Here is a 24,527-nt window from a genome sequence, read left to right as displayed (position 1 = left end):
AAAACGAGGCACGCCTGATCTGCAGAGCCAGATGTGTTCAAGCATTTGCACCTAAATGTGGGGCGAAACAAAATAACAAACAAACAAAAAACCCCACAAAAATAATAAATAATAAATAATAAATTCAACCTTTGTCCAAATGAGACCTGCTGAAGCTTGTGCGTTCATGTGACCCAGAAACATATATTTTGTATTTCAGGTAAGGCTAAACGAAGCTGATTAATTCACTTTCCAAGATGAATGTTAGGAAACTTCCTTTGCTTTGCTCTTCTCACCAAAGCGACCTGTTCAGGTTCAAATCTTGTTATTTAGTGGAAAAATAAAAACTTAAAATTGAAAGCATTTATAGGCCCAGTGATTCCAAAAAGTTGAGCTTGCTTCCACAGATGTCAAGTGAGCTTCTTAGAGGCTTTACATTTACATAAACACACACTCTCCCTCATTCAATATCACTCTCCCTCCCTCTGTTTGTCTTTCTGTGTGTTCTGCTCATCCACCCACAGAGCCGCTGAGTTTGATCCCGTCCATGGTGGTCTGTCTCTCGCTGATCTTTCAGAGGTCAGGGGCGTGATGTCCATCCACAACTCCTGGTTTCACAAAGGCAGACACAAGAATTGCGTTTGGACAATCAGCTCCGGACCTCCATGCTTCTACTGGTCGTTGGTAGTTTGCTGACTTGGACAGTCAGGTGCACACAGGTTATCTATCAGATGATGTAAAGCAGCTCAAATAAATTCAGTTTCAGGTCACCCAAAGTCAGAGAGCAATTGTGTGAATCCATCTAACTACCTCTTGCTCCCCTGGATGGAGCAAAGTTTGAAAACAGTGTTTGACTGGAGGCTGCAGGTCACCACATAAGGACGAAAACTGAAACTTAAACAGAGGAATAAGCAGGAGCAAAGAAAAGAGAAATGATAGAGGGAAAAGGCTCTAACTCATGCTTGTCTTCTGTGGTGGTGTCACCATGATGAACGAAGGGGTCACCACCCGGGGGCAGGCCCATCCTAAAGGAGCCAGCACTGTGACCTTGTACAAAAGAAGAAGTGGGTCCCCCAACGGTCACACGGATCAAAGAGGACAAAAGCCTGAGATGATAACTCAGCACAGCAGTGAAGCGCATTATTATCAGACACATGAGCAACAGTGGTAGTAAATTTCACTGAGTTAGAGGAAGGAGGGAGGATTGAGGAGGAGGGCTTGAAAATTAAAAAGTAAAGCTGTGACTCGCTCTAATCTGATTTGCCGAATGCAACATTTTCTCTTTATCTGATTCGCTCTGTGAGGCGTTCTCTCTTTCTTAGGGACCCGGTCTTTATCCAAATGATGTGGTCTTTGGTGAGGCCTGGCCTATTCATGGGAAGCCCATGTGCTGTGTGCCCACCATTGAGGTGCAGAGTAGCATGGTCACAAAGGATGCCAGCATTTCAGAGTCCATGCCTCACAGTTTAAGTCTGTTAAGAGCAAAGTTTGTGGTTAAATTGCAAAGCCAAAAAATGCCATATAGTTTAACTATAGTTTAAACTGAGAGTATAAAAAGTTTAAATGTTATCAGAAGTCCTACAGAACATAGAAGGGTTTGTACTGAAATAGCCAATAAACTGGAGAATAATTTTTTAAATGAACATAAAAGTATGTTCTGTTATCTGAATGTCAAGACAGCTTGATAGCTGAAACTTTTTCCAGTGCTAGTTTCCAGTAAAGTTGATTAACCTGTGTAATACATGCACTGTAAACATTTGTATTCTACAGTGTCTCAAACAAGCAAACAAAAAAAAAAGCTAAATTTTTCTGAGAATAACTGCAAAACAGAACATTCATATCCATGATGGAGTGATCATGCTGCAACTAAACGAGGCCTCAAACCCTAAACTTTTCTGGTTTACACTTATCCAACATCACAAAGAGCTGCTGGACTTAGTGATGAAGTGATGAAAAAGATGCAATACCTAAATTTTAAAAAAAGAAAAGAAAAAGGCAACAGTCCAGTAGTGCCTGGTATTAAAACCCATCGGGGCCTAAAATCTGGATCAAGAATTACAGCAAAAAGCATGAGATAAAGTCCCTCTCAACCTCAGAGATTTCATCCTTACATATGCGACAGACATCCTCGCCTCTCATCCATCCTCCCTCCGTTCTGGGTCGAGTTTTAGCCGCATCGCTGTCGACGTCTGACCGCACTTGTCCTACTTCTCCATCTTTCAGTCTCTGAGCCTCTACCTCCTCTGATCCTGCATCCTTCTGCCTCTCCTTCTTCAACCCTTTCTGTCAGGCCCACCCTCCGCTTTTACATTTCCTCTCAATTTCCCCGCCCTCTCTCTCTCTCTCCCTCTTCTTTCACTCATTCCTTGTCTCTCGCTCTCTCCCTATCCTCATTTCATGCAGCGCTGGGGTTACCTAAGAGACTGGGCCTCAATGGAGAAAATCTCCTTTGGTACAATGAACTGGGCGAGAGGCAGAGGGGAGGGGAAGAAGAGGAATAGGGGGGAGCAGGGTAGAATGAGGGGGAGCTGGACACAGGAAGGGAGGTGGGGTGAAAGTAGAAGGAAAGATAGTGGGCTGCAGATGCATGCAGCGATTGAAGGGGGATTCGAAAAAATTGAATAAGTGGCTTCGCTTGTGTGATTTTGCTTCAGTGGTCAGTCTTTTGATGGTTGCATATGGCACCCCCCCTCCCCCCCACCTGCTTGCCATTCAAACCAGTTGCTCTTACTAATTAAGCATGCACCCATTTGAAACATTTAAACTAAACATTTTAAAAACTCTAATAACTTTCATTAAAATATCGCCAAAGACAAAGTTGAAGATCTTAGTGTCAGTAGTTTGTTTACTTGTTTGTTTGCTCTCAGCAGGGACCACAAGATGACAGGAGCTATTTTTATGAAGATCAGTGTGTTTCAACAGCATAAAACCTCTCCATTCAGCTCAAGTAATTACGCTACTCTCCTCCAATCTATTCACTGTCTCTGCTTGAGAGATGTTCCCCAAAAAAGGAGACAAGACACACACAACCTTGTTTAGAGGTTAGTTACTGATTAGCACAAAACTGTTGCAGTTCATTTTCCTGCTGAACCTTATTGAGCTCCTCAGCCATTCCATTAAGTTCGTCGTTTGTCTCTGAGTTGGCAAACAGATCCCCTGCTGCTCGGCTCTGTGTCTTTACAACTCTTCCCCAAGCCCCCTCTTCTCATCTGAGGATGCGAGAAAACAACAGGGCTAATAATAAAAGAAGCAGAGATAATTACAGCACAACAAAGAAATTAGCCTACGCCCCGAACCGTGTATAGCAGAAGTGTAAAATGGGATATGGAGGGGACTTTGGGGTGTCTTGTAATGCGCTTTTCTTTGTCAGTAATGGCAACTTATTCTTATTTCCATGTATGTCCTGTGTAAATGCCAGGGTGAATCTGGGATCTCTGTGTTAATGACTCTATCAGGCCCTGATACCCAGAGGCCCCTGCTGAGGAAATGGATCCAAAGGGATTGGGGTGTTAGAATGAAGCACAGGAGGTGTCAAAGTTTGGTTTGGGGAGCTTGGTGAGTGTGTGTGCCCAAGTGTGTGTATGTGTTTGAGACTAGGGAGTGGAGGAGGGGGTGTTAGGGCAGATTGTCCATGGTTCTTTCCCCTTCGCTGAATGAAGTTATTTCCAGGCCCCTGTCCATCTGTTACCGTGGCAGCAGCAGTGACCAAGGTGTTGCCATGGAGAGATGGACACAAAAAGGCGTGGCGTGGGAACGGGTCCAGGGGTCAGGAGTGAGGGTCAGGGGGTCAGGGGTCACAGCCAGCTGGACAGCACACAAGAGGAGGCCAGGGTGAGAAAAGAAGGAGGGAAAGTTTGATTTTCTTTCTCTTTTTTTCTCCTTTCTTCTCCAGGTTTTCTACTCTGGAGGGAGACGTTCGAAGAGTGGACACCACTGGACATTAACATTGAACTGGGATAGTGAGCTGAAAAGGGAGGGGGTTGAAGTGGGTGGGGGGAGTGAGTGGGACTTGGGCTTTACAAAGTGGGCCCCCCCAACGTCCAAGCTTTGGGAGGCTCCTCTGTATTAGACCTCATACCTTACTGATGTCTAATCGCACACAGCATTTGACAGGCAATTGACTCTGGTCAATGTACACGTAAATGTGACTATTGAGAGGATGTGGATGGCTGTGTGTCTGTCTGTGTGGCCACAGTGTGCACTTTACCCAGATAAGTGATACCCAGAGAAAACAAAAGGCCATTTGACCACATTTCATTCTGCTCGTTTTGAGCTTAAAACCTTTTTGAGACGAAGAGACAAAAAAGGGTGAGAATGAATTTAAAATATTGCTCACTGTGGGAGAAAATGTCCAAATTATATGTGCACATCTGTCACAGTCTTACATAACCTAATCTATTTCTCCTTATTTCTCTAAATAGGAGAACAGAATTTTTTGAATATGTCATGAAAGAACTGATCATCAGCTGTCAGGTCATAAAAAATCCACATTTTGAGGCTGGAGGGGTTTGATGGTGTCAAGAAGAAAAAAAAAAAAAAAAAAAGAAAATCTGGGTCTGTCTTCAGCTGACTGAATATTTTACTTAAAAAGTTTTTGTTTTCTGTTGTACAATTTTCAATTCATGACTTTTTTACATGTTGCTGTGAGGCTGAGAAGCTGCATCACAGGTTTTGTTTAATCTCCTGCTGCATTTGTTAAGATGGTCTTTCACACCTTTCGTAATTATTGCTTGAAGTGATCTATCACAGCGCCTTCAAAGTAAACATCAGCCACTTCAAAACTCAGAAAAATGGAGCAGCCTTGTTTATTTTTAAAAATTAACCTGTTAAAGTCCTTTATATTTACCAGTTTTTGTACAGCCACGTCATGCTGCACTTTCTTGTCGAAATGAGTGAAAATTGTACTGTTTACATGGATTGAGCCGTACTGTTTATTGTAACTAACTGTCTTACCCGTTTTGCAATGTTTCAAATTTAATTTGTATATGTGGAAAAATATATAGAATGGAAGTTGTGATATTGTGTTCACAAACTGACTACAAAGGTTTTAGTTTTGCTTTCAGCTTTTAAATGTTGAAATCAAATTTGAAATAGAAAAGATAGAGTTTGCTTTTCTCTACAGCACTGCAAACATTTCTCCAGCTGATTACATTGACAGATATGCAATATGTTTCTCAGGGCGCGTTCCCGCCAGCCTTTTTGATTCATATCAGAAACTCTGCTTCGTTTGGTAAATTGTAGGTAAATAAAATGTGCAGACAAACTCTGATTTGGATCAAAGAAGTGGGCTCACTCTGATGCCGCTCATGTTTTGCTGGTATGTGGAGGAAACAGAAGTTTTCTTGCATTAACCACCAGAAGAACAAGTTCTCTTCTTTGTTTTGTTTTGTCTTCTCCTTCAGTAATCTTGATGCTGCACTGCCTCTGGCAGGGAGTGGAATATGTTGTCTTTAAGGCCCGATTTGTTTAAGTGGTGCAACATGAACACAAACTCTGTCCATGAGAATGTTGCACTTCCCAACTGAACTAATTCCTCAATTGTACTGAGTCTGGTGGACTATCCTGGTGTGAACGCACACTAAAAAAACAAACACACACACACACACATATATATATATATATATATATAGACACACATATATACTCATGAAAGTATGCAGGATAACAACAATTTGTCATTTACTTTCAAATACTTTGAACTTATGGCGATGACAAAATCATATACACTGACATGATAATACACTGATAGGATTTATACATTTAACACAGTCTTACAAGAAAAAGAAAACAGTTAAAGACAGAATTTATATAATTTTTTTCATGTTAAATTATGTTGTGATATGAAAACAACTCCACAGACAAACACTGAGTGTCCATATTTTGTGAAATGGCTACAAAATATTGTTGCATCACATTTAAGAGCCATGAGAGTCCACAGTTGGAGATCGGAGAGGCTTGGGGAGCAAACTACACTAACAGCTGTTAAATTGAGCAACTACATTTCACTCCCATCCAAACCACTTATGTTTTATGGCGACTTTTAGCTTTCAGTCATTAAGCATTTTTACATTTACCTTTTCAAGCTGAGATTGATTTTCCTTAATTAAACATCATGTCATATTAAAGCTACAGATTTGTAATGGGGAACTGAATGTGATGTGGATGTGGGTGAGCTACAAATGAATTGCCTTTTTTGGGATCAATGAAGCTGTTTGGAGTCTTGATCTGCTGCTGATACACCTCTGAGAGAACTGGTTCACCAAACATCTTATGTAGTGTACACGTTTAAACACAGAATTGTGACTGAGCTCCACCAGCTTATTGTCACAGGATGGGAGGAATGGATGGCTTCTTCATTAACAAATTCAAATTAAACAAATACAGGTATTCTACATCCACTCAGCTGGGCTTCACATTGTCTTCAAGGAAAGCAAAGTTTAGCTGGATAAATAACAAACACATTTTAAACAACATGAATGCTGCATCTATTCCTCGACTCACAGTGGTTTCCTTTCATTCAGCGGGCTTTGGAGGGAAAAGTTCTACATAGTGAAGGTCCTCTGATACAGAGGCTCCGATGCATGCACCGTAGTTCATGAAGCAAATGTAAAAAACCTCTGTGCTGAAGGTGGTTTGGCCACGTGACCGCTGATGTTTGAAACAACTGATTGATGTCCAAGCGAGTGGAGTCCACCTGATTGGTTCGGCTTATTAAGTGAATCATTAGCAGGAATTAACAACTTTTTAATTTTTGTTTTGTTTTAACTTTCTGGGAAAGAAGGAGTGTGTCATGGGGGAGATATTCCTATTAAGTGGCGTTCATATACGGTCATGTGAACATCACATCAGTCACCAGCACCATTTAAATGTTTCATAACACCAAATATAAATGATGTCTATATAAAGGTACAATTAGACATACAGTATAATGATGCTGTAATATCTAAATTGCTGGTAGTTGATTAAGGAAAAAACATGTCTCTATTGCTCTTCATTTTAATGACCATTATGTCCTACTCAAGCATTTTCCAATGAGACCAAGTTCGTCCATTTGAGGGTTTGTTGAGAGGTTATGGTTGAGAAACTAAATAGACAAAATTACCTAACAGATGTGGCCAAACTGCTCACTTCTTGGTTTAAATAAATTGTAATGTCATTCTTGTATGAATCAGTTGTAATGACTCTAAGATGCCAGCAGAGTTATTAACAGATAAATAATTTGTTCTGGTAAGAAAATCCAAATATTTATTTTTTTATTTTTTTATAATTTCCAACTAGTTCAATTTTTTTAAACTGAAATATCTGATGAAGCTTCAGCAGCAATAAAAAGGACAAGAAATTGAAATGTCCACCTGCTCCATAGCAAAATGAAGAGACAGCAAACCCTGATCCGCATCAGTGGATAACACATTATGACAACATGGATAAGAAGGCGCTTACAATGCAATTACACCCACGAGAACACACACACAGACATGCACCCACATGCACAGAGTAAACATATAGGTCCCCCCTTATATGTTAATAGTTTCTGGGATGACGGCAGTGCAGATCCATACCCCTCTACAGCCCATATTAATGGGATTAGGAGCCGGCTCAGGAGGACATGGCAGGCCAAGTCCAACGCTCCGTTTGACACCTTTTGTCCACGAGCCCTGAGACGCAGCTCGCAGCAATAGGATGAGGGACAAAAGCTTTTGAACATTGTGTTGTAGCTACAAATATATCACGATGGGGGAACGTTGAGCTTTAAGTTCCACAGCAGAAATAAAGCACAGGCAGCCATTTTGACAACTCAATCAGTTTTTCTCTTTCATGATAAATCACCTGGTTCTCTTCTCCTGTATTCATTAAATTCCTTTAGATAAATTCTGATAGGGTGTTTACTTTTACAATTTATTGACAAATAGAAGATTTAAGTGTTTTGGGTTGTTGTTTGTTGCAGTGGGGATTTCAACAAATGATTACCAAGTGATATTAAAAACCTGTGAGGCACCTCTGAGATGTGCAGCATTAGTTTCATTTTTACATTGCATTTAATAGGAAAAAAAGGTAATTACTTTTTAAAGATGCCTTTTTAAAATAAAACTGTAGCTCAGTTTGAAGATGAACCCCTTAACCAGACTTAAAAAGACAGAAAAGTAGTGAATAAGCATCTTTGTGTTATTAAAAAGGCAGATGCTGTACTTTTGTTCTCTTGTATTGATATTTCGGCCGTCCTCTTGCACTCGGAGCAGGCAGCAGCTCCTCGGTTTGAGCGATTATTGACATTCTCAGTGATCTCCTCACATCCCGTGCCATCGCGAGGTAACACAGAGATTCTCTGTCCTCCCCACCATCACAGCACTCTGGGAGAGCGACCAAAAGCAGTTTTACGACCTAGAGCTGCTGACACTCACTTCCTGCCAAATTAGGAAAGACATGGTTCAAAGTCATCAGAGACACGAACCCTACACGTGTGTCTTTAGGTTTAGTTTTATTTGCAATCATACTCACAGAATTAATGTTAAATCTTGATCTGCTTGTCTTCTATTAACCTCTCCTTGCATTTGAACCTGGTGTTTGAAGAACTTTAGATGACCTTGTCAATAAATAGCACATGATGAAAGAACTTTAATACATAAACCAAGTTTCTACGTCTTTACACGAACACTGTGACACTCGTAGGAATGAATTTGCTTACTGTTAAAGCCAGACTCAGACGAGAGCAGAATTCAGGGTCTATGTGTACAGATATTGATTTTTAATGTTTCACCTTGTGCAGCATAAAGATCTCAGATAGCTGGAAACTGCTGTCAGTGGATATCTGTTAGTCACTGTATCAGCCTCTGTTTAACAAAAAAACACTTCATTATGTGAAACTTTATTCTTCACAATGTTGTTTTCTACATATTTGTACCCATAAAAGCTTTATGATAAAAGAATAAACAAGTTATAAACGTAAGGGTTATGACGATATAGCTGGAAAGTTGGATGGAAAGCTTTGCTCTTTGAGGAAATTCTTTAAGATTCTTTATATCCTTTACACTAATATTAAATCTAAGCTGAATAAACAGTCAAACCTGACAAAGTTTTCTAGATTTTTATTCAATTATTTTTCATCAATCTTCAGATAAATATCCGCAATAACAAAGCTGAAACAAGTCGGAGTAGTTTGTCTTTATTAGAAAACTAAAGACTTACTCATTTACTGAAACTTCCAGACTTTTCATTGAGTATGTCTTAATAAACGTGGACAGCAGTTGCAGCATAAAATCTTCTTGGAAATGATCCTCTTGAGCTCCAACCAGATGTTCTACTGGGTTCAGTCCCAAACTCTGTTTGATGTTTTAGTTTCACTCTTGTATTTTCTTGTGCATATGCTTCACATTGGCTTTGTTTAGTAAAATATAAACATCTCAACCTGAGCATCCTGACAAGGATTTTTTTTTTCCTATTTTTGCACCTGTGAAACTGTTTTTGAGTCTATGGAGTGTATTAAAGAGATGATGCTCGTTGCCTGGAATTCTTCCACACTCTCCTTTAGCTTCTTTTAACTACCTACTAATGGGCAAAAAAATCCTTTTTTTTAATCAAGGAATGACTTATTTCTGGTGTCTTTATGATAAAATAATGTGACCAGCGCAGGAGGCCTTCTGCAGCTTTGACTGTCTGCTTGTAAAGTTCTTCTATATCCACACTTAAAATTTAGTATTTCATTCATGGTTTGGCTGAGTAGCTTTCACACTTCTTCTGTTTTATCTTTTTGGCAGCTGCTGTGCTGCTTTTGAGCGCTTAAAATGCTGCAGATGTTTTCTTCTAGCTCTCACTAAATCTGTTTCTTACAACCCTGTCTGGTTTGTTCACCACTTTTATTTTTCACTCTGAAGCAGTTGTAGAAACATTTTAAGGACTACTGAAAGACGTTATATGGACCAGAACTCAGTTGTACTTACATAGATGGAACTTTCCCATCTTTAATTTTTCATAAATAAAATGAAAAAAAGAAGATACAATTTGTTATAGTGGTAAAAAATTGAATTAATAATTAGTTATTTGAGATTAAAGTAGATTAAAAGGGTCTAAAAATAATTCAGTATCAGATAAGCACAATAAAAACATGGTCTCTGAACCCGGTGTAATAGATTTATTTAAGTGTGAGTTTCTTTGCGGCTGGTGTGTCTAACCTAACCAGATTTTCAGGTGAATTTAAATAAATGGCCTCAGCAAAGAAATGTCCTCCTGGTGGCATGTTGTTGGCTCAATTACACGTCAAATTTCTCCCTGTAAAAACTGTACAAGCTACAGACTAAACCTGCCAAACAAACACTGGTTTCATTTTGCTTCCAAGAGAAACAGGCAAATTACCAATCTTTTATGAGGACCAAAAGAAGCATTTTCACCAAATTACTGCATTACGTGGGATCCTACTGACTAGACTAACATAAGATCAGAGCATCAGTCCTCTCACTGATCTCCTTCTGTTGAGATGTTATTTTAAGCCAGTGAAAAGGTTTTCCAACAAACCAGCAGAGATGGTTGCTGGGAGATTCGTGATGCACCTACAAAACTCAAGCAGGTTAAATAAAATTCTTCTAATTGTGTCAAGATCCACCTTCAGTGTGCATTCCAGGCTTTAAGCATGAAGCTTCAGAGCTCTGTAACTCACCCAGACCAGCAGTTTGGAAACAACATTGTTGTCTGTAAGTTTCTGCCTCTGCATAAATGCAATAAATATCCTGGAGTGCAGCATGCCTTTTAATTTAATGAGAGAGTGATTAAGTTAAATCAAATCAATTAAACAGTTTTATCAGGGACTTCAACATGCACTGCTAAATCTTACTTTAATTCTAATTTTACTTTGTGCAGTGTGCTAATGCTAAGGCTCAACGTGTTGTTTTAAGCTTCTTGACTTGTTCACATTCTCTTCCAAGCACCAAAAGAAAACCTGATGAATAAATTGTATAAAAACCTTGAAAAAAAGAGCGGTGCATATGATTACCGGACGAGGGCCGGATAGGGGCCAGTCTGGGCAGACGGACGCAGAAAAAGGAACGTTTACCTTGAACTCCACTCGTCTCGTCTCTGGGGCGGGGTCAGGTATTGTAGCCGGGCCTGACAGGGTCAGGAGGGGACGAGAAGGGGAGACAAGGGCATCTGGGTGGGGAGAAGGGACAGGGGGTGCCCTTGGGGTCGTGGGGTGCTTACCCCACTGGGGGCCAGTGGGGGGATGGAGGGCAGATATTGGCAGATTTTTGTGGGGTGCAGATGCTCAATATGCAGATGTCTAATCGAATTGTGCGGCGATGAATTGGCTCCCCTCCTGATTTGCATCAGGACAATCCAGCGCGGTGGCTCAGGGGTCAGCGGAGTTCCCCTGGACAAAATGAGCAGCCGGCTGCAGACGCCCCTGAGAACGTGTGAACTTGAAGTAGACTTTACTCAATGACAAGGATATTGATTGATTCAAATGTCTGTCTGTCTGGGAGTGCAGCTGACATCTGTCTTTCCTGAGAGGATGTTGTTTTTTAAAAGTATTAAACAAACATTAATAACTTTTTGCTTTTCTGACTGCATTTTGTTTTAGACTAAAATAAAAAAAATGTTAAAACCATCAGTTTTTTTTTTTTTTTTTACCACACAGGAGATCTTAACCGCATCATTAATATTTAATTTTAAAATAATTCATCCTCTTGTCTGATAAGTCATTAGAGAGCTTATACCCAAACAAATGTTCTCTAGTTCTATAATGCTGAGTTTAACAACTGGCTCAGCCATAAATGACTTCTAATCTGTAAATAGACATATATGGTCACATTTACGGGACCATTTAAGCCTTCATTATAAGTGAGCCCATCAAATGGCTGCATTTTCTTCTTTTTTACATTAAAGCTCATTTTATGTCCAATTAGATTTTGCATCCAAAACAATCCAGTTTGGTTCCTTAGTTTCTTCCTAAATTTGCTCCTCAACAGCCACATCAGGAGGGAGTCTCTACAGAAGTCTTCACAAAAGGCTGAAGAACAGCAGATTCAAATGGAGATTAAAAACCTCAAAACCAAACCAAATGACTCATTTTTACTTAATTAATCATTTAAAATTCTCAAGAGCTTCATTTGGCACTTTTATTTAAATAATGGTAGAAATGACTTGTTAAAAGGAAGAGCTCCAGCATCTTAAATGAGATCAGTTTCATTCTCCTGTTGTCTGATATCTACACATTCTGTTCTTTTCAGGGGTGAAAACTCTTGCAAAAAGAGCTTGAAGTCTTCAGGTCTGACATGCAGAGACGTGAAACTACTTCACACCATCGAAGTGATCGTAATGTTGAGTTTGTAAGAACTGATTTTGTGATTTTATCTAAGCAGCAAAAGGAGGAACAACCTCTTTGGCCATCCAGCTGTTTCTAACATATTACTGCTGATCTGATGACATACTTATAAATAAACACATAAATCTGTGGAAATTTTTTTGTGACAGGCTAAGAACCGTCAGATAGGTCAACAAAAATATGTATTTAAAGTCATATTTAACAAGATTATCAAATTATCAAATCTTATTGGTAAACAAAACAAACAAACAAACAAACAAAACTTAGCCAAAGTTAAGAAAAAAATTGAAATTGAATGAAACTTAAAAATTTAATCCAAAACGTTTATCTTATGGCATTTATGGTTAATGTCAGAAGTCTTTGTGTATGTCACATTTTTGTTAATTTTCCTGACTAACTTTTCAATCAAAAAGTAATTTTCACTCAAATCTATTAACAAAGTAAACAAATTATATTTAAGAAGAATTGTTTTTCCTTTATTAGATTCTAAGGACACCACCAGGTCACCAAGCTGTATTTCTTTTAAAAGAGGAACAAATGATGTCTTTAAAACTAAATGTGATAAAAGATTCATCTGATCAGCTACCAAACAAGGCTTTTCAAAAATTTCACAGAACTGAAACTTCATAGAAAAGAAAGTCTTGAATTCTGGAGGTGTGTAAGTTTTTCTCTCAGAAGAACTATGAACTATGTCGCCCTCTAGTGGTGAAACAGAAAAAGACGTGAGCCTCAAGCTTCAGTAGGAGCAGGTCCAGTTTTTGTGACTGTGTGTTATCTCATTCTCACAATTAGCTAAGAGTGACAGGTTTAAGATTACAGATGCAAATTTGCAGATTTTAGCTGATGTAACAAACAAATAAACAAACTACATCAGGTCATAAATATTAGGTATTGAATGATTTCTCAACTGTCAGTGAAAGTTGGTATGAAAAAGTCCCTCAAAAATTCCTGTCTGGTACCAACTTCTTCCTTATTCTAACAGGGAGAAACTGGACAAAGTATCATTATATACTATATGTTTGATTATGTATTAGTTATTAAAATTGCTAATATATTTCTCAGTTTAGATTAAATGAAATGAAAATACAGTAAAATGTATCTAATAAACAATGTAGAATAAGAACTATTTAGTATGAATTTTCATTTTTAAATTAAATGACATCTTATGTGCAGAGCAGAGTGATAAAATATTTGTCATAACACACGAAAATTAAATTAGAATGAAAGAGTGAAATAAAACTGAAGACTTGAGCAGTTTGCTGGTTTCAACTTGTTCTGTGGTTCAAACCGGTTCAAACCTGTTTTCTGTTCTGATGAAACATGTCATTGTTTTTTTTCATTGCACTTGTTGCAATTATAAATAAAGTTCCATTTCCTGAATAGCTGTTCACGTTTGACCTGACAGGTAAACATAATCTGACCAGAGAAAATACAACTCTGCTGGGAATTTTTTGACCTCTACAATATGTTCCTCAGACATTTGATGGTTTGAGTCAAACCTGAGTGGCTGTCTTGTAGCCTGAGTGTTGCTGGTTCGATCCTGGTCTGGAGATCTCATGTCGAGGTGTTCCTGAGCAACACACCGCACCCCAAATTGCTCCTGATGGGTGGTGGTTAGTGCCTCGCATGGCAGCTTCAGCCATCAGTGAATGAATGTGTGTGTGAATGGGTGAATGTGATGTATGATGTAAAGCACTTTTGGCATCGTTTCAGGTTTGGTAAAGCAGTATATAAATATATATAAATACAGACCATTTACCAGTAGAACATAAACATATCAAATGTCAAAACTGATACATTTTCATGTAAAACATGAGCTTTGTAAAATACAAATCTCTATACAAAAGGCTGAAAAACAGTTTTTCAAACTGAGGTTGTACTTGTGTGTCCGACATCACCTTTTATTAACTCATTACAGGGAGAAAAAGCTTCTGGTTGCTGCAGGTTACCAACAATGCTTAGAACAAGCTTAAATAAATGAATTAATATACTAACAAATACAGACGTATTTATTTATCTATTTATTTTTATTATATTAGGTTTAGTTCTTTCGAAAATATTCCACCTTCCATGATAAACTGCATGACTCATTATCCATTCATTATTAGAGTTAAAATTTTCACCGCTATGGGGAAGCTGAAGCCTCAGTCATCAAGGCTGATGGATGGAGAAACCCTTATACATGTGGAGTTCCCCAAGGTTCCATCCTGGGGCCTCTTCTGTTTAACATCTACATGCTTCCACTGGCACAGGTCATAAATAACAATAAAATTAGTTACCATAGCTACGCAGATGACACACAGATATATATTACAATGTCACCAGGAGATCGAGGCCCCGTACAGGCTCTTGGTAAATGCATTGAAGAGATTAATGACTGGATGTGTCTGAACCTTCTCCAGTTAAACAAAAACAAAACTGAGGTGATGGTTTTTGGAGCCAAAGAGAAACGATTAAGTGTTACCACAGAGCTTCAGTCTATACAACTAAAAACCACCAACCAGGCCAGAAATCTGGGTGTATTGATGGACTCAGACCTAAACTTTGAGAAACACATTAAGGGAAATACAAAGTCAGCCTACAATCACCTTAAGAATATATCAAGGGTAAAAGATCTGATGTCTCAGCAGGACCTGGAAAAACTAGTCCAGCTAGAACTAGAAGCTGCATTCAGCTTCTATGCTCCACATGTCTGGAACAAACTCCCAGAAAGCCTCAGATCAGCTGAAACACTAAGTTTATTTAAATCAAGGTTGAAGACCCACCTGTTCTCTGCTGCATTTCAATAGTTCTTACTAGGAGTCCAGATCTGCAGCTGGTTCTTTTACGTTGAAATCTTAACTTTATTTCTTTATCTGAGCTTTTTCTTTCTGTTTTTATGTAATCCATTTTATCTTTTTTAATCTTTGTTTTTCTAATACACTTATATTTTCTCCACTTTGCTGTAATGTTTTTATGTTTTGTGTAAAGCACTTTAAATTGTCTTCTATATGAAATGTGCTATACAAATAAATTTGCCTTGCCTCATGAAGGTTTTTCTCCCAGACAAACTTTAAGGTCAATAAATTAATTGTCAAGTAGTTGACAACAGTATTTGAATTTTCCTAAACACTAAAGGATGGTGGAAGAGTTGTATCCAGCTTTTAATGCTTAGTTTAATAGTTTAATGTGATGCTCTGCAGGTGATGCTGTAGGTGGACAGAAATGAAACAACTGTTACAGTAGAAGGTTTACAGATTTAAAGTACCTAAAGATTAAACATGACATGAGAATAAATTATAACTTCATCTTATACTGAGAAAGAACTAAATTTAGTAGATGTGAACTTTACATTTAAGCCATTGTGTTTAATCTTTATGAATCTCTGAGCTCTATCACATGTGGAAATACACGTTTCTCTTCTCCTGACATGCCTGCACACGACTGGCTGATGAAGTCAAAAACACATTACATCATTTAATATGAAGAACTTGGCCCAAGAAAACACGAGAAAGAAGATTAGAAGGTGGTAAATTCACTTAGATGCCTTTGTCTGTTGAGGTATTAAGTTTGTTATCTATTACGATATATTAGGCTTTTATGTAAATCTGTAATTGAGATGGCCAGTCTAAGGTTAGTTATGTTTGCTTTATTGGTTACATGACCAATTTGTTAAAAGCACATTTTCTTTACTAACTTTTTCTTTTCCCACAGGACCTCTTATTGTAAGATGACCAAGTTTAAGTTAGTGTTACTAGTAAAAAATACATCAACAAGAATGGTAGTACCCAAGTTTCCAAATTTACAGCAGACATGATGTTCCAACAGGACACAAATAAAACGTGGTTTAACAAGGTGAGCTTAATAATACAAGAAATTAAAATGAACAGCCAATAAAAAGGAATTTCAGGAATCCAGTCTTGAAGTAACAAATGCATGGACTGTTTTTCTGCATCACTCTGAGACAGGATCTTCCTAATTTTAACAATATTAAAAAAGATGGTCCTAGAAACCTGTTGTGTATATGAGTCAAAGAACAAATACTGATTAAAAATAACTACAAGTTTCCTAACAGAAGTACCTTAAACCAAAGTAATGTCTCCCAGTGTAATTAAAAAGCTAGAAAGACAACAACCTCAGTTTTCTCTGAATTCAGAAGATAATTCAGTCATCCAGGCTTATTTTTGGAATTTAATCAGGCTTCATGGATAAATATAGGAGACAGAAAATGGAAACATTCTGCTGGACGACCATTGTTTTTACTTTCCTCACTCAGTCAGCAACATCCGTTTTTCCAGGGATGTCTCTACTGTTTGTGCTCCAACCAAATATAACAGACTGATGTGATCAGAAGCTCACTGGAGTTCATCATCATTTCCTGTAAAAAAAAAATAGAATTAAATGTATAAAATGAAAAAAAGGTCAGATGCTTATTATAATCACTGTTAGACATGATGGACACAATGAACAGCAGTGGTACACACTCCAAGTGGAAAAGAAACGTCCCGTTATTACTACAAAACATAATAAAACTACGAATTCAGACAGAATCATTCATCATACCAGCTCTTCATTAAGCTGAAATATGGAGGAAGGTGATATTTTCAGCTGGTTTTAACAACAGCACGCTTGTAAGGCTGATATTAAATGTTATGGTGAAATGGAAGGTCAGGACACAGCTATCACACCTCGCTGGATGTTACATAAAAAACAAATATCACATCTAATCTGAATAAAACTAACATTTATGTAAAAGTTGACCTGTGACTGACTGAATGATGTTGGTTCAACAGAGAAATAAAGTCATTAATATGACACATCTCATGTCTTACAGGTAAGAAAACGTAATCTCTAGTTTATGCTTTTAGTTAAAAACTATGATGAAGAACTCACTTTGTTGACTTGGATCTGAAGTTTTCTCTGATGAATCTGAGGCTACAAGCAGGAAACAAAATGAAACAGAATTTTAAACAAAGAAAACAGAGTGTTGAGAAAAAGTAGTTCGTTCAGGAAATGAGTAAATAAATGTTTCATTTAGCAGAAAGACTTACTGTTTGTAGGTCTGAACCCTGAAATATAGACGAGAGACTGATGATCATTCATGAAATTCACAAAAAGTAAAAGCAGAAAAGCAGCTTCTGTATAAACAAACATGTTGTGGTGTTTACCGTTATTCTTCCTTTTCCAGAAGAAGAGTCCGGTGATGCAGAGCAGCAGCAGCAGCAGTCCTACACAACCTCCGATGACTGCACCAGAAGGAAACTCTGATGGAGAAACTAACAAAACTAAATGTAGTGATATCCCCTCTATGACATGGACAAGATTATGTTTCATTTATGAACTTCACTGCACCAACTTACCCAAATTAGTCCTGATCATGTTTTTGTCCAGGATGGTTGTGATGTTGTTTTCTAGACCAGAGAGCTGAAACACACAGTCGTACCTCCTCCAGTCTTCAGGTGGGATTGAGGAAACATTCAATTTAACACTTAACTGGAAGGTCCAGTCATGGTTGGGTAAGATCTCTCCATGTTCCACATTTTCATGGATCTCCTCTCCATCTTTCCTCCAGAACATCAGAGCTGTGTTAGGATAGAAACCTGTAGTGTGGCAGCTGACCGGAGAGGAGGGAGTCTTCTGGAGGAGAGACACTGAGGGAAGCTCTGATTGAGAAAGAGACAACGACAAAGAGAAGGACAAAGAGACAGAAGAGCAAGAGATGGTGAAGGAGGAGAGAAGATGAGAGGACAAACAGCAAATGTTTGTTATTATGAAGAACTTCACTGTAGTACTGATACATAGAGCTGAGAAAAGCTAAAGAAACGTCAAACAGCAAAGAAAGGACAAACAGCAATTGTTTAAATGGGAAATCAAATAGATTTAAAAAAAAAAACAAAGGGGGACATGTGGAGTTTTCTAGGTTTCATGCAATTTTTTACTGGTCCTCTTTACAGACAAATGACACCACGTTGTGATGTGGCCTAAACTAAAATGAGTTTGACAGCCTGATATAAAGTAAAACAACAGCACACAGTCAGAGAAGAAGGAAGATCTGTTTCATGGTTCACAGCAGGACCGTCAACCACACTTCACTGACAGCGGTGTTTCTATTCCTGCAGTAAAAATCCATTTACTTACTTGGTAATTATGAACTCTATTGTAGTTTTGACTGAAAACAGAAGGTAAATTCAGTGTGAACAAACTAACTATATAGATAGCTCAGCTGGCAGGGCATCCTTGCAGGAGATTTGAGTTCAAATACAATGGGGCAAATATTAACATATTCTAGTTGGGTCCTTGGTCAAGACCCTTATGCTACTGTCTACACTCAGATGTAAGTTGCTTTGGAGAAATGTATCTGCTAAATGACTGTAATTAATTAAATGTTAACTGTTGTTCCATGAAACTACTTTACAACATGTTACTGTACCTTTTTCCTTTAGAGGTCCAATAGACACAAACTTCTTGAGCCATTCAGGGCAAACTTCAGTGAAAAATTGCATCCAATTAGTTTTAGCAGCCAGGTTGGCCGCCCACATTTGTTGGATTGGGGCAGCCAGGGGGTTTTGAACAATCCATGCCAAAGTTTTCATGTCCATTTCCATGAAGTCTTCCCCATCATAACCATGCCGTAAAAAGGAGCTCACATCTCCAGTTCTTTCATCCCATCCACAGCCACCCATAGTCTGTAAAATGTGGACAGCTGAGACAAACAAGCAGCAGACACTGTAGTGAACACAGATACTGAATTCCATAACAGTAAACAAAGAGAAAATAACAACATATTTCTCCATACCTTCATTTGGATTGTTTTCCTTCAGTCTACTAATAACACCTTTGTAAACCAGTGGCTGAGTTTCAAAACACCGTTCATTGTACCATTTCAGGATCTGAGGATCAATTTGATTGACTTTCCCCCAGAAACCTGGATAACTTCTTCTGGTTTTGTTGCTGTCGCAGTAATCCACTTGCATTTGTCCGAATTCGGCCGTTATCATTAAGTCTGGCATATTTGGAACTCCAGAAAATCCGCTGGCCAAATACGTCAGTGAATATTTCACTACAAGAAAGGATTAAATATTCAGGAGAAACACATTCTACATCATCATTATGTTTTCGCAGTATTTACAGAAGTTATGTAAAAAAAAGGAATTACCTGATGATGACATGCGACATAAGAGAATCAACAACAACGTCTTCATCTTTTCCCCTAAACTTTCGTATGTGTTCGGGAGTTAAGTTCTCAACAAAAGTGAAAGCAGCGTCACGCCCGTCTCACATGGCAGAAAAGGTGAGTTCGTTGAGTGTCTTGTCTTGCCTTGCATGGCACTCAACCACTACCCACCAGGAGCTGTCTTGCTCAGGGACACCTCAACAGGAGCTCGACAGACCGAGGATCGAACCGGTGTCTGCCAAAAACTGATTAGACGGCCGCACAGCTGTGTCCCCAGTTTCTCTCTCTGGTCTGCGGCTGCTCCTCTCGGTATAAAACCGAAACGCACATGCAAGTGACAATATGTCCACACTAACAAAGAAAATCTGCTTTTGCAAGTGCTTGAACTGATTAATTACAGCTGCAGCGGTACTGTACCATATAATCAGTTTCTGGCAGACGATCACTTTATGGCACAACGTTGTGCCACAAAGTGATCATCTGCCAGAAAGTGATTATATTGTACTAGTACGATACTAGTTGGTCAGTCATCTGTACTTATAACTCTTGAATGAAAGCAGACCACTTTCATGTAGATGCTGCAAATGTACTGCAGTCAATAAAAAACAGTCATGATCAGTGGAAATGAAACTTTGTAAATCAACACTGAAATCTTTTGGATTTTACATTCTAAAAATGAACAAGAACAAGCCAAACACATGAAGCCTAAACAGTGAAGCAACATGCCTGAATATCGTTTCTGATTACAGCACCTCTGCAGCTGTAATTAATCCATGTTATGTCTGTTTGATACCGAGAGGGTCAGCCGCAGACCAGAGAGAAAACAGCGACACAGCTTTAACAAGCTGCGCGATGGACGTCTAATCAGTTTCTGGCAGACATTCACTTTAGGGCACAACACCGGCAACCCTACCCTAGTGACCTGACCCACTGCATCATGGACTACATCAACTTCTGTGTGGAGAACACTGTGCCAACCCGGAGGGTGCGGTGTTTCTCCAACAACAAACCCTGGGTGACCCCTGAGCTTAAAGTCCTGCTGAACCAGAAGAAGAGGGCTTTCATTTCAGGGGAAAGAGAGGAGCAGAGGAGAGTTCAGCATGAACTCCAGTACAAGATCAGGATCAGGCCAAGGACAGCTACAGGAAGAAGCTGGAGGAGCGGCTGGAGCAGAATAACACGCGGGACGTGTGGAGAGGGCTGAAGGAGATCTCTGGATTTGGACAGAGTGGTGCCAGAGGGACAGCTGATGGAGACCAGCACTGGGCCAATGATTTAAATCTGTTTTTTAACAGATTTGATTCTAACCCCACTCCCTCTGCCCCCCCTCCCTCCTCTTCACACATCCCCAGTCCAGCGTCTACCACCCCTTCCCCGACCACCTTCATCTTCACTTTCACCTACCCCCCATCTCCACTCCACACCAATGGACTCCACCACCAGCCCCCCACTGCCCTCCACCTCCCCCCTCTCCCTTACATCGGCCCAGATGAGGAGAGAACTGAGGCAGCTGAAGAACAGGAAAGCTGCAGGACCAGATGGCATCAGCCCCAGGCTGCTCAGGACCTGTGCAGACCAGCTCTGTGAGGTGCTCAGGTACATCTTTAACCTGAGCCTCAGCCTGGAGAAGGTCCCTGTTCTGTGGAAGACCTCCTGTGTGGTTCCGGTTCCTAAGATATCACACGCGAAGGAGCCGAACCATTACAGACCCGTCACCTTGACCTCCCATCTGATGAAGACCATGGAGAGGCTCATCCTCAGCCACCTCCGCTCCGTGGTGTGCACTGCGATGGACCCGCTGCAGTTTGCCTACAGGCCAAACATCGGGGTGGATGATGCTGTCATCTACCTACTGCACAGGGCGCTGGCTCACCTGGAGACCGCTGGGAGCGTCGTGAGAGTCATGTTTTTTGACTTCTCCAGTGCATTCAACACCACCCAGCCGGCGCTGCTGTGGGGGAAGCTGGATGGAGCTGGAGTGGATGGAAAGTTAGCTGCGTGGACCATTGACTACCTCACCAACCGGCCACAGTACGTGCGTCTGCAGAACTGTGTGTCTGAGGTGGTAGTCTGCAGCACGGGGGCCCCTCAGGGAACAGTGCTCTCACCGTTCCTCTTCACCCTCTACACCCCGGACTTCACCTACAACACCAGCAGCTGTCATCTCCAGAAGTTCTCTGTCGACTCAGCCATTGTGGGCTGTGTGTCTGAGGGGAACGAGCTGGAGTACCGGTCAGTCATCATGGACTTTGTGGACTGGTGTGAGCGCAACCATCTGTGCTTAAACACCAGTAAGACCATGGAGATGGTGATTGACTTCCGGAGAAGGACACTACCCCACACACCGGTGAACATCCAGGGGAAGGACATTGACCTGGTGGACAGTTTCAAGTACCTGGGTGTTCACCTCAACAGTAAACTGGACTGGTCACACCACACAGACGCCCTGTACAAGAAGGGCCAGAGTCGCCTCCACCTCCTGAGGAGACTGAGGTCCTTTGGAGTATGCAGGCCTCTGCTAAGGACATTTTATGACTCTGTGGTAGCCTCTGCTGTCCTCTACGCCGTTGTCTGCTGGGGAGCGAGCAGCACTGACCGGGACAGGAAGAGACTGAACAAGCTGGTCAGGAGGGCCAGCTCTGTCCTGGGCTGCCCGCTGGACTCTGTGGAGGAGGTGGGTGAGAGGAGGATGTCGGCCAAGCTCATATCCATCATGGACAACACCTCTCACCTGCTGCACCAGACTGTGGAGGGGCTGAGCAGCTCCTTCAGCAGCAGACTGAGACACCCTCAGTGTAGGAAGGAGCGCTACCGCAGGTCCTTCATTCCCACTGCTGTCAGACTGTACAACTTATCTGTATAGTCATAATACTGTGTAATATTTATTTATATTTTACTGTGCAATACCCCCCCATTATCAATATCATCATATTCTTCATATCCCACCATCACCATGTAAATATGTACATAGCCTGTGAGGTTGTTTTCTTTTGCACTGTCAGTTATATATATATGTATATATTTTATGTATATATATAGTATATATATATTTACTTTTATATTTATAATGCTACATATTTTTTGCTTTTCTTAGACTTTTCTTGTAAATAATTTATATTGCACCTTCTTGTTGTGATGCATGTTCACCTTATTCTGTCTGCTTTCTGCACATTATTCTATAACAAGAGCTGCTGTAACAAGTGAATTTTTCCACTGTGAGATTAATAAAGTCTAATCTAACCTAATCTAATCTGATCTAATCTAATCTAATCTAATCTAATCTAATCTAATCTAATCTAATCTAATCTAATCTACAGGCTACAAGACGACCACTTTGAGCCATGCCCCCTTTTCTTTATTTTCATGTCTGTTTTTATTTATGTTATTTTCCTTTTACATTTTCTTATCCTCAAAGTTATTTTTTCCTGCATTTTATTTTCATCTAACATTTTATTTATTTAGACTTTTTTTTAATTCAGGCATATTTACATCTTCATTATTTCCAGTCTTGCATTTCGCTCTTTTAGCTGAAAAATCATACAATCACTGGTGACTTTTTACTGTTTGGTGTGGATCCGTAACTGAGAGGCAGTTCCAACTGCAGACGTGCACAACTAACAGTCTGGAGGTTCTGGTAAAGTTGGCTGTGATGCTCAGAGCACGATGGCTGGATCCTTGAGATAGAAACTGTACGTGTACGTGTATATGAAAAGCTGCTGCATCGCCTGCACTCCTGCGCCTGGCCACAGAGACTGAGAGACCTCCTCCTTCTCCCTCCTTTATGGTGATTGGTCGCCTCCGGTTCATCAACCCTAGAGACCTTATTGGACGGCCACTCCACAGCGCTTCCTCCTCGACAGCCAACCAGCGACCAGAGCAGCTGTGTTCCTCTGGTCCACAGCTCGCTAATTCTGGGTTTTGCGATAGTAGTGGCTGGTCTGAGTACAATTTGTGGTAGAGATGGGATTTATGGCTCTTTAAAGGGAGCCGGATCTTGAGGAGCCGTTCCTTTCAAAGAGCCATTCAAAAGACTGGCTCGTTCTCACAATATCTTACAAAATTTCACAATATATAAGAATGACAAACAATCAAAATATGGACCTATATGAAATCTACTATACAAGATTAAAAAATTATAGGAAAAATATAGATAAAAAAGGATAAACCTGAGCAGTCAGTGCAAATTCTAGTTTAAAAGAGTCGTTTAAAAGAATCAATTCGTTCATGAACGTCACATCCCTAATTTGTGGTTTGTAAGAGCATTGAACTTCTCTTCTTAGGTAGATACATGATTGTGTTTGTTGAGTAATCGAGATTCTGCGCTCTCTTCCTTTTGTGAGTTTTGGTTTAGCAGATATCTTTTGTTTGGTTGAAAACATATTTGATTTGGTTTAAACAAGAAGCTCTGTTTTGTGTTAAGGTTAATTGTAAGAGTAATATTTTGGTTTGTATAGTATATTTGGATTTGTATTAGATTTCGTTTTGTTTTGTAAATAGATTAAGGATAAAGTAAAGAGATGTTGGTTGTATTTGAAAGAGGATTTTTTTTTTGTTTGTTTGGTTAATTATTACCTCGATCGAGGACACCTTGTGTTAATTGAGTTTTCTTTTACTGAACTTGATTACCCTTGGTTGTTCTGTAATATTTTGAACCCGTTTTTTTTTAATAATTATAAATATTTTAAGTTTTGTCCAGTTTGTTTTGTCACTGACCCGAATACCCCTGGTTTTGAGTAGGGGTCGTAACACTTCCTCCTTCCTGGCCACTGCTCCTGGAGCAAAACGTGCTGCGCGAGGTACATAATGTGAGATAAAACAAGAGTTTGGTGACATGTGGCTAAAAAACAAAAATCACAAGAAAATATATAATGTTAGTTAAAAATGTAATTTCCAGATTAAAAAAAAAAATCCCTTTTGCACACTTTACTACAGTAAACATATCGTCATGATTTATCAGTCTTAAATTTGTAGTCTGCAAAAAGGCATTGACCCAAAGTACAGAACATGTTAAACAGATAAATCTTACAATGTATTTCTCCCCCTTTCTTCTTTTTGTAAACCTTATATCCTGCAACAGCCAAAAAG

General features: G+C 39.6%; 1 protein-coding gene across 2 annotated transcripts; it reads right to left on the bottom strand.

Annotated features, from left to right (window-relative positions):
* Positions 1 to 15,439: 15,439 nt before the first annotated feature.
* On the bottom strand, positions 15,440 to 19,837 carry LOC121656620 (major histocompatibility complex class I-related gene protein-like). Of its 2 annotated transcripts, XM_042011715.1 has the most exons (8): positions 19,425 to 19,833; positions 19,065 to 19,328; positions 18,699 to 18,971; positions 17,629 to 17,931; positions 17,437 to 17,544; positions 17,320 to 17,356; positions 17,162 to 17,203; positions 15,440 to 16,646 (listed from the first exon to the last, which is right to left on the bottom strand). In XM_042011715.1, exons 1-8 carry the CDS (start codon positions 19,468 to 19,470, stop codon positions 16,640 to 16,642), a joined length of 1,080 nt encoding a protein of 359 aa, XP_041867649.1. In that variant the 5' UTR covers positions 19,471 to 19,833; the 3' UTR covers positions 15,440 to 16,639. The 2 variants fall into 2 exon arrangements, with proteins under 2 accessions (XP_041867649.1, XP_041867650.1); XM_042011716.1 differs by lacking the exon at positions 18,699 to 18,971 and having other exon boundaries at positions 19,425 to 19,837.
* Between the last annotated feature and the right edge of the window lie 4,690 nt (positions 19,838 to 24,527).

This window comes from Melanotaenia boesemani, chromosome 17 (assembly GCF_017639745.1).
Source record: "Melanotaenia boesemani isolate fMelBoe1 chromosome 17, fMelBoe1.pri, whole genome shotgun sequence".
NCBI classification, from domain to species: domain Eukaryota; kingdom Metazoa; phylum Chordata; class Actinopteri; order Atheriniformes; family Melanotaeniidae; genus Melanotaenia; species Melanotaenia boesemani.
Note: the sequence above shows the minus strand (reverse complement) of the source record. Positions and strands in the feature narration are given on the sequence as shown.

What these genes read in the sequence shown, in the direction of transcription:
- LOC121656620 (XM_042011715.1), bottom strand. Translation starts at nt 19,470, where the DNA reads ATGAAGACGTTGTTGTTGATTCTCTTATGTCGCATGTCATCATCAG. An exon ending in TGGACCTCTAAAGGAAAAAG is followed by an intron (nt 17,932 to 18,698) that starts GTACAGTAACAT and finishes TTTCTCAATCAG; the next exon opens with AGCTTCCCTCAGTGTCTCTC. An exon ending in CTGGAAAAGGAAGAATAACG is followed by an intron (nt 17,357 to 17,436) that starts GTAAACACCACA and finishes AATGATCATCAG; the next exon opens with TCTCTCGTCTATATTTCAGG.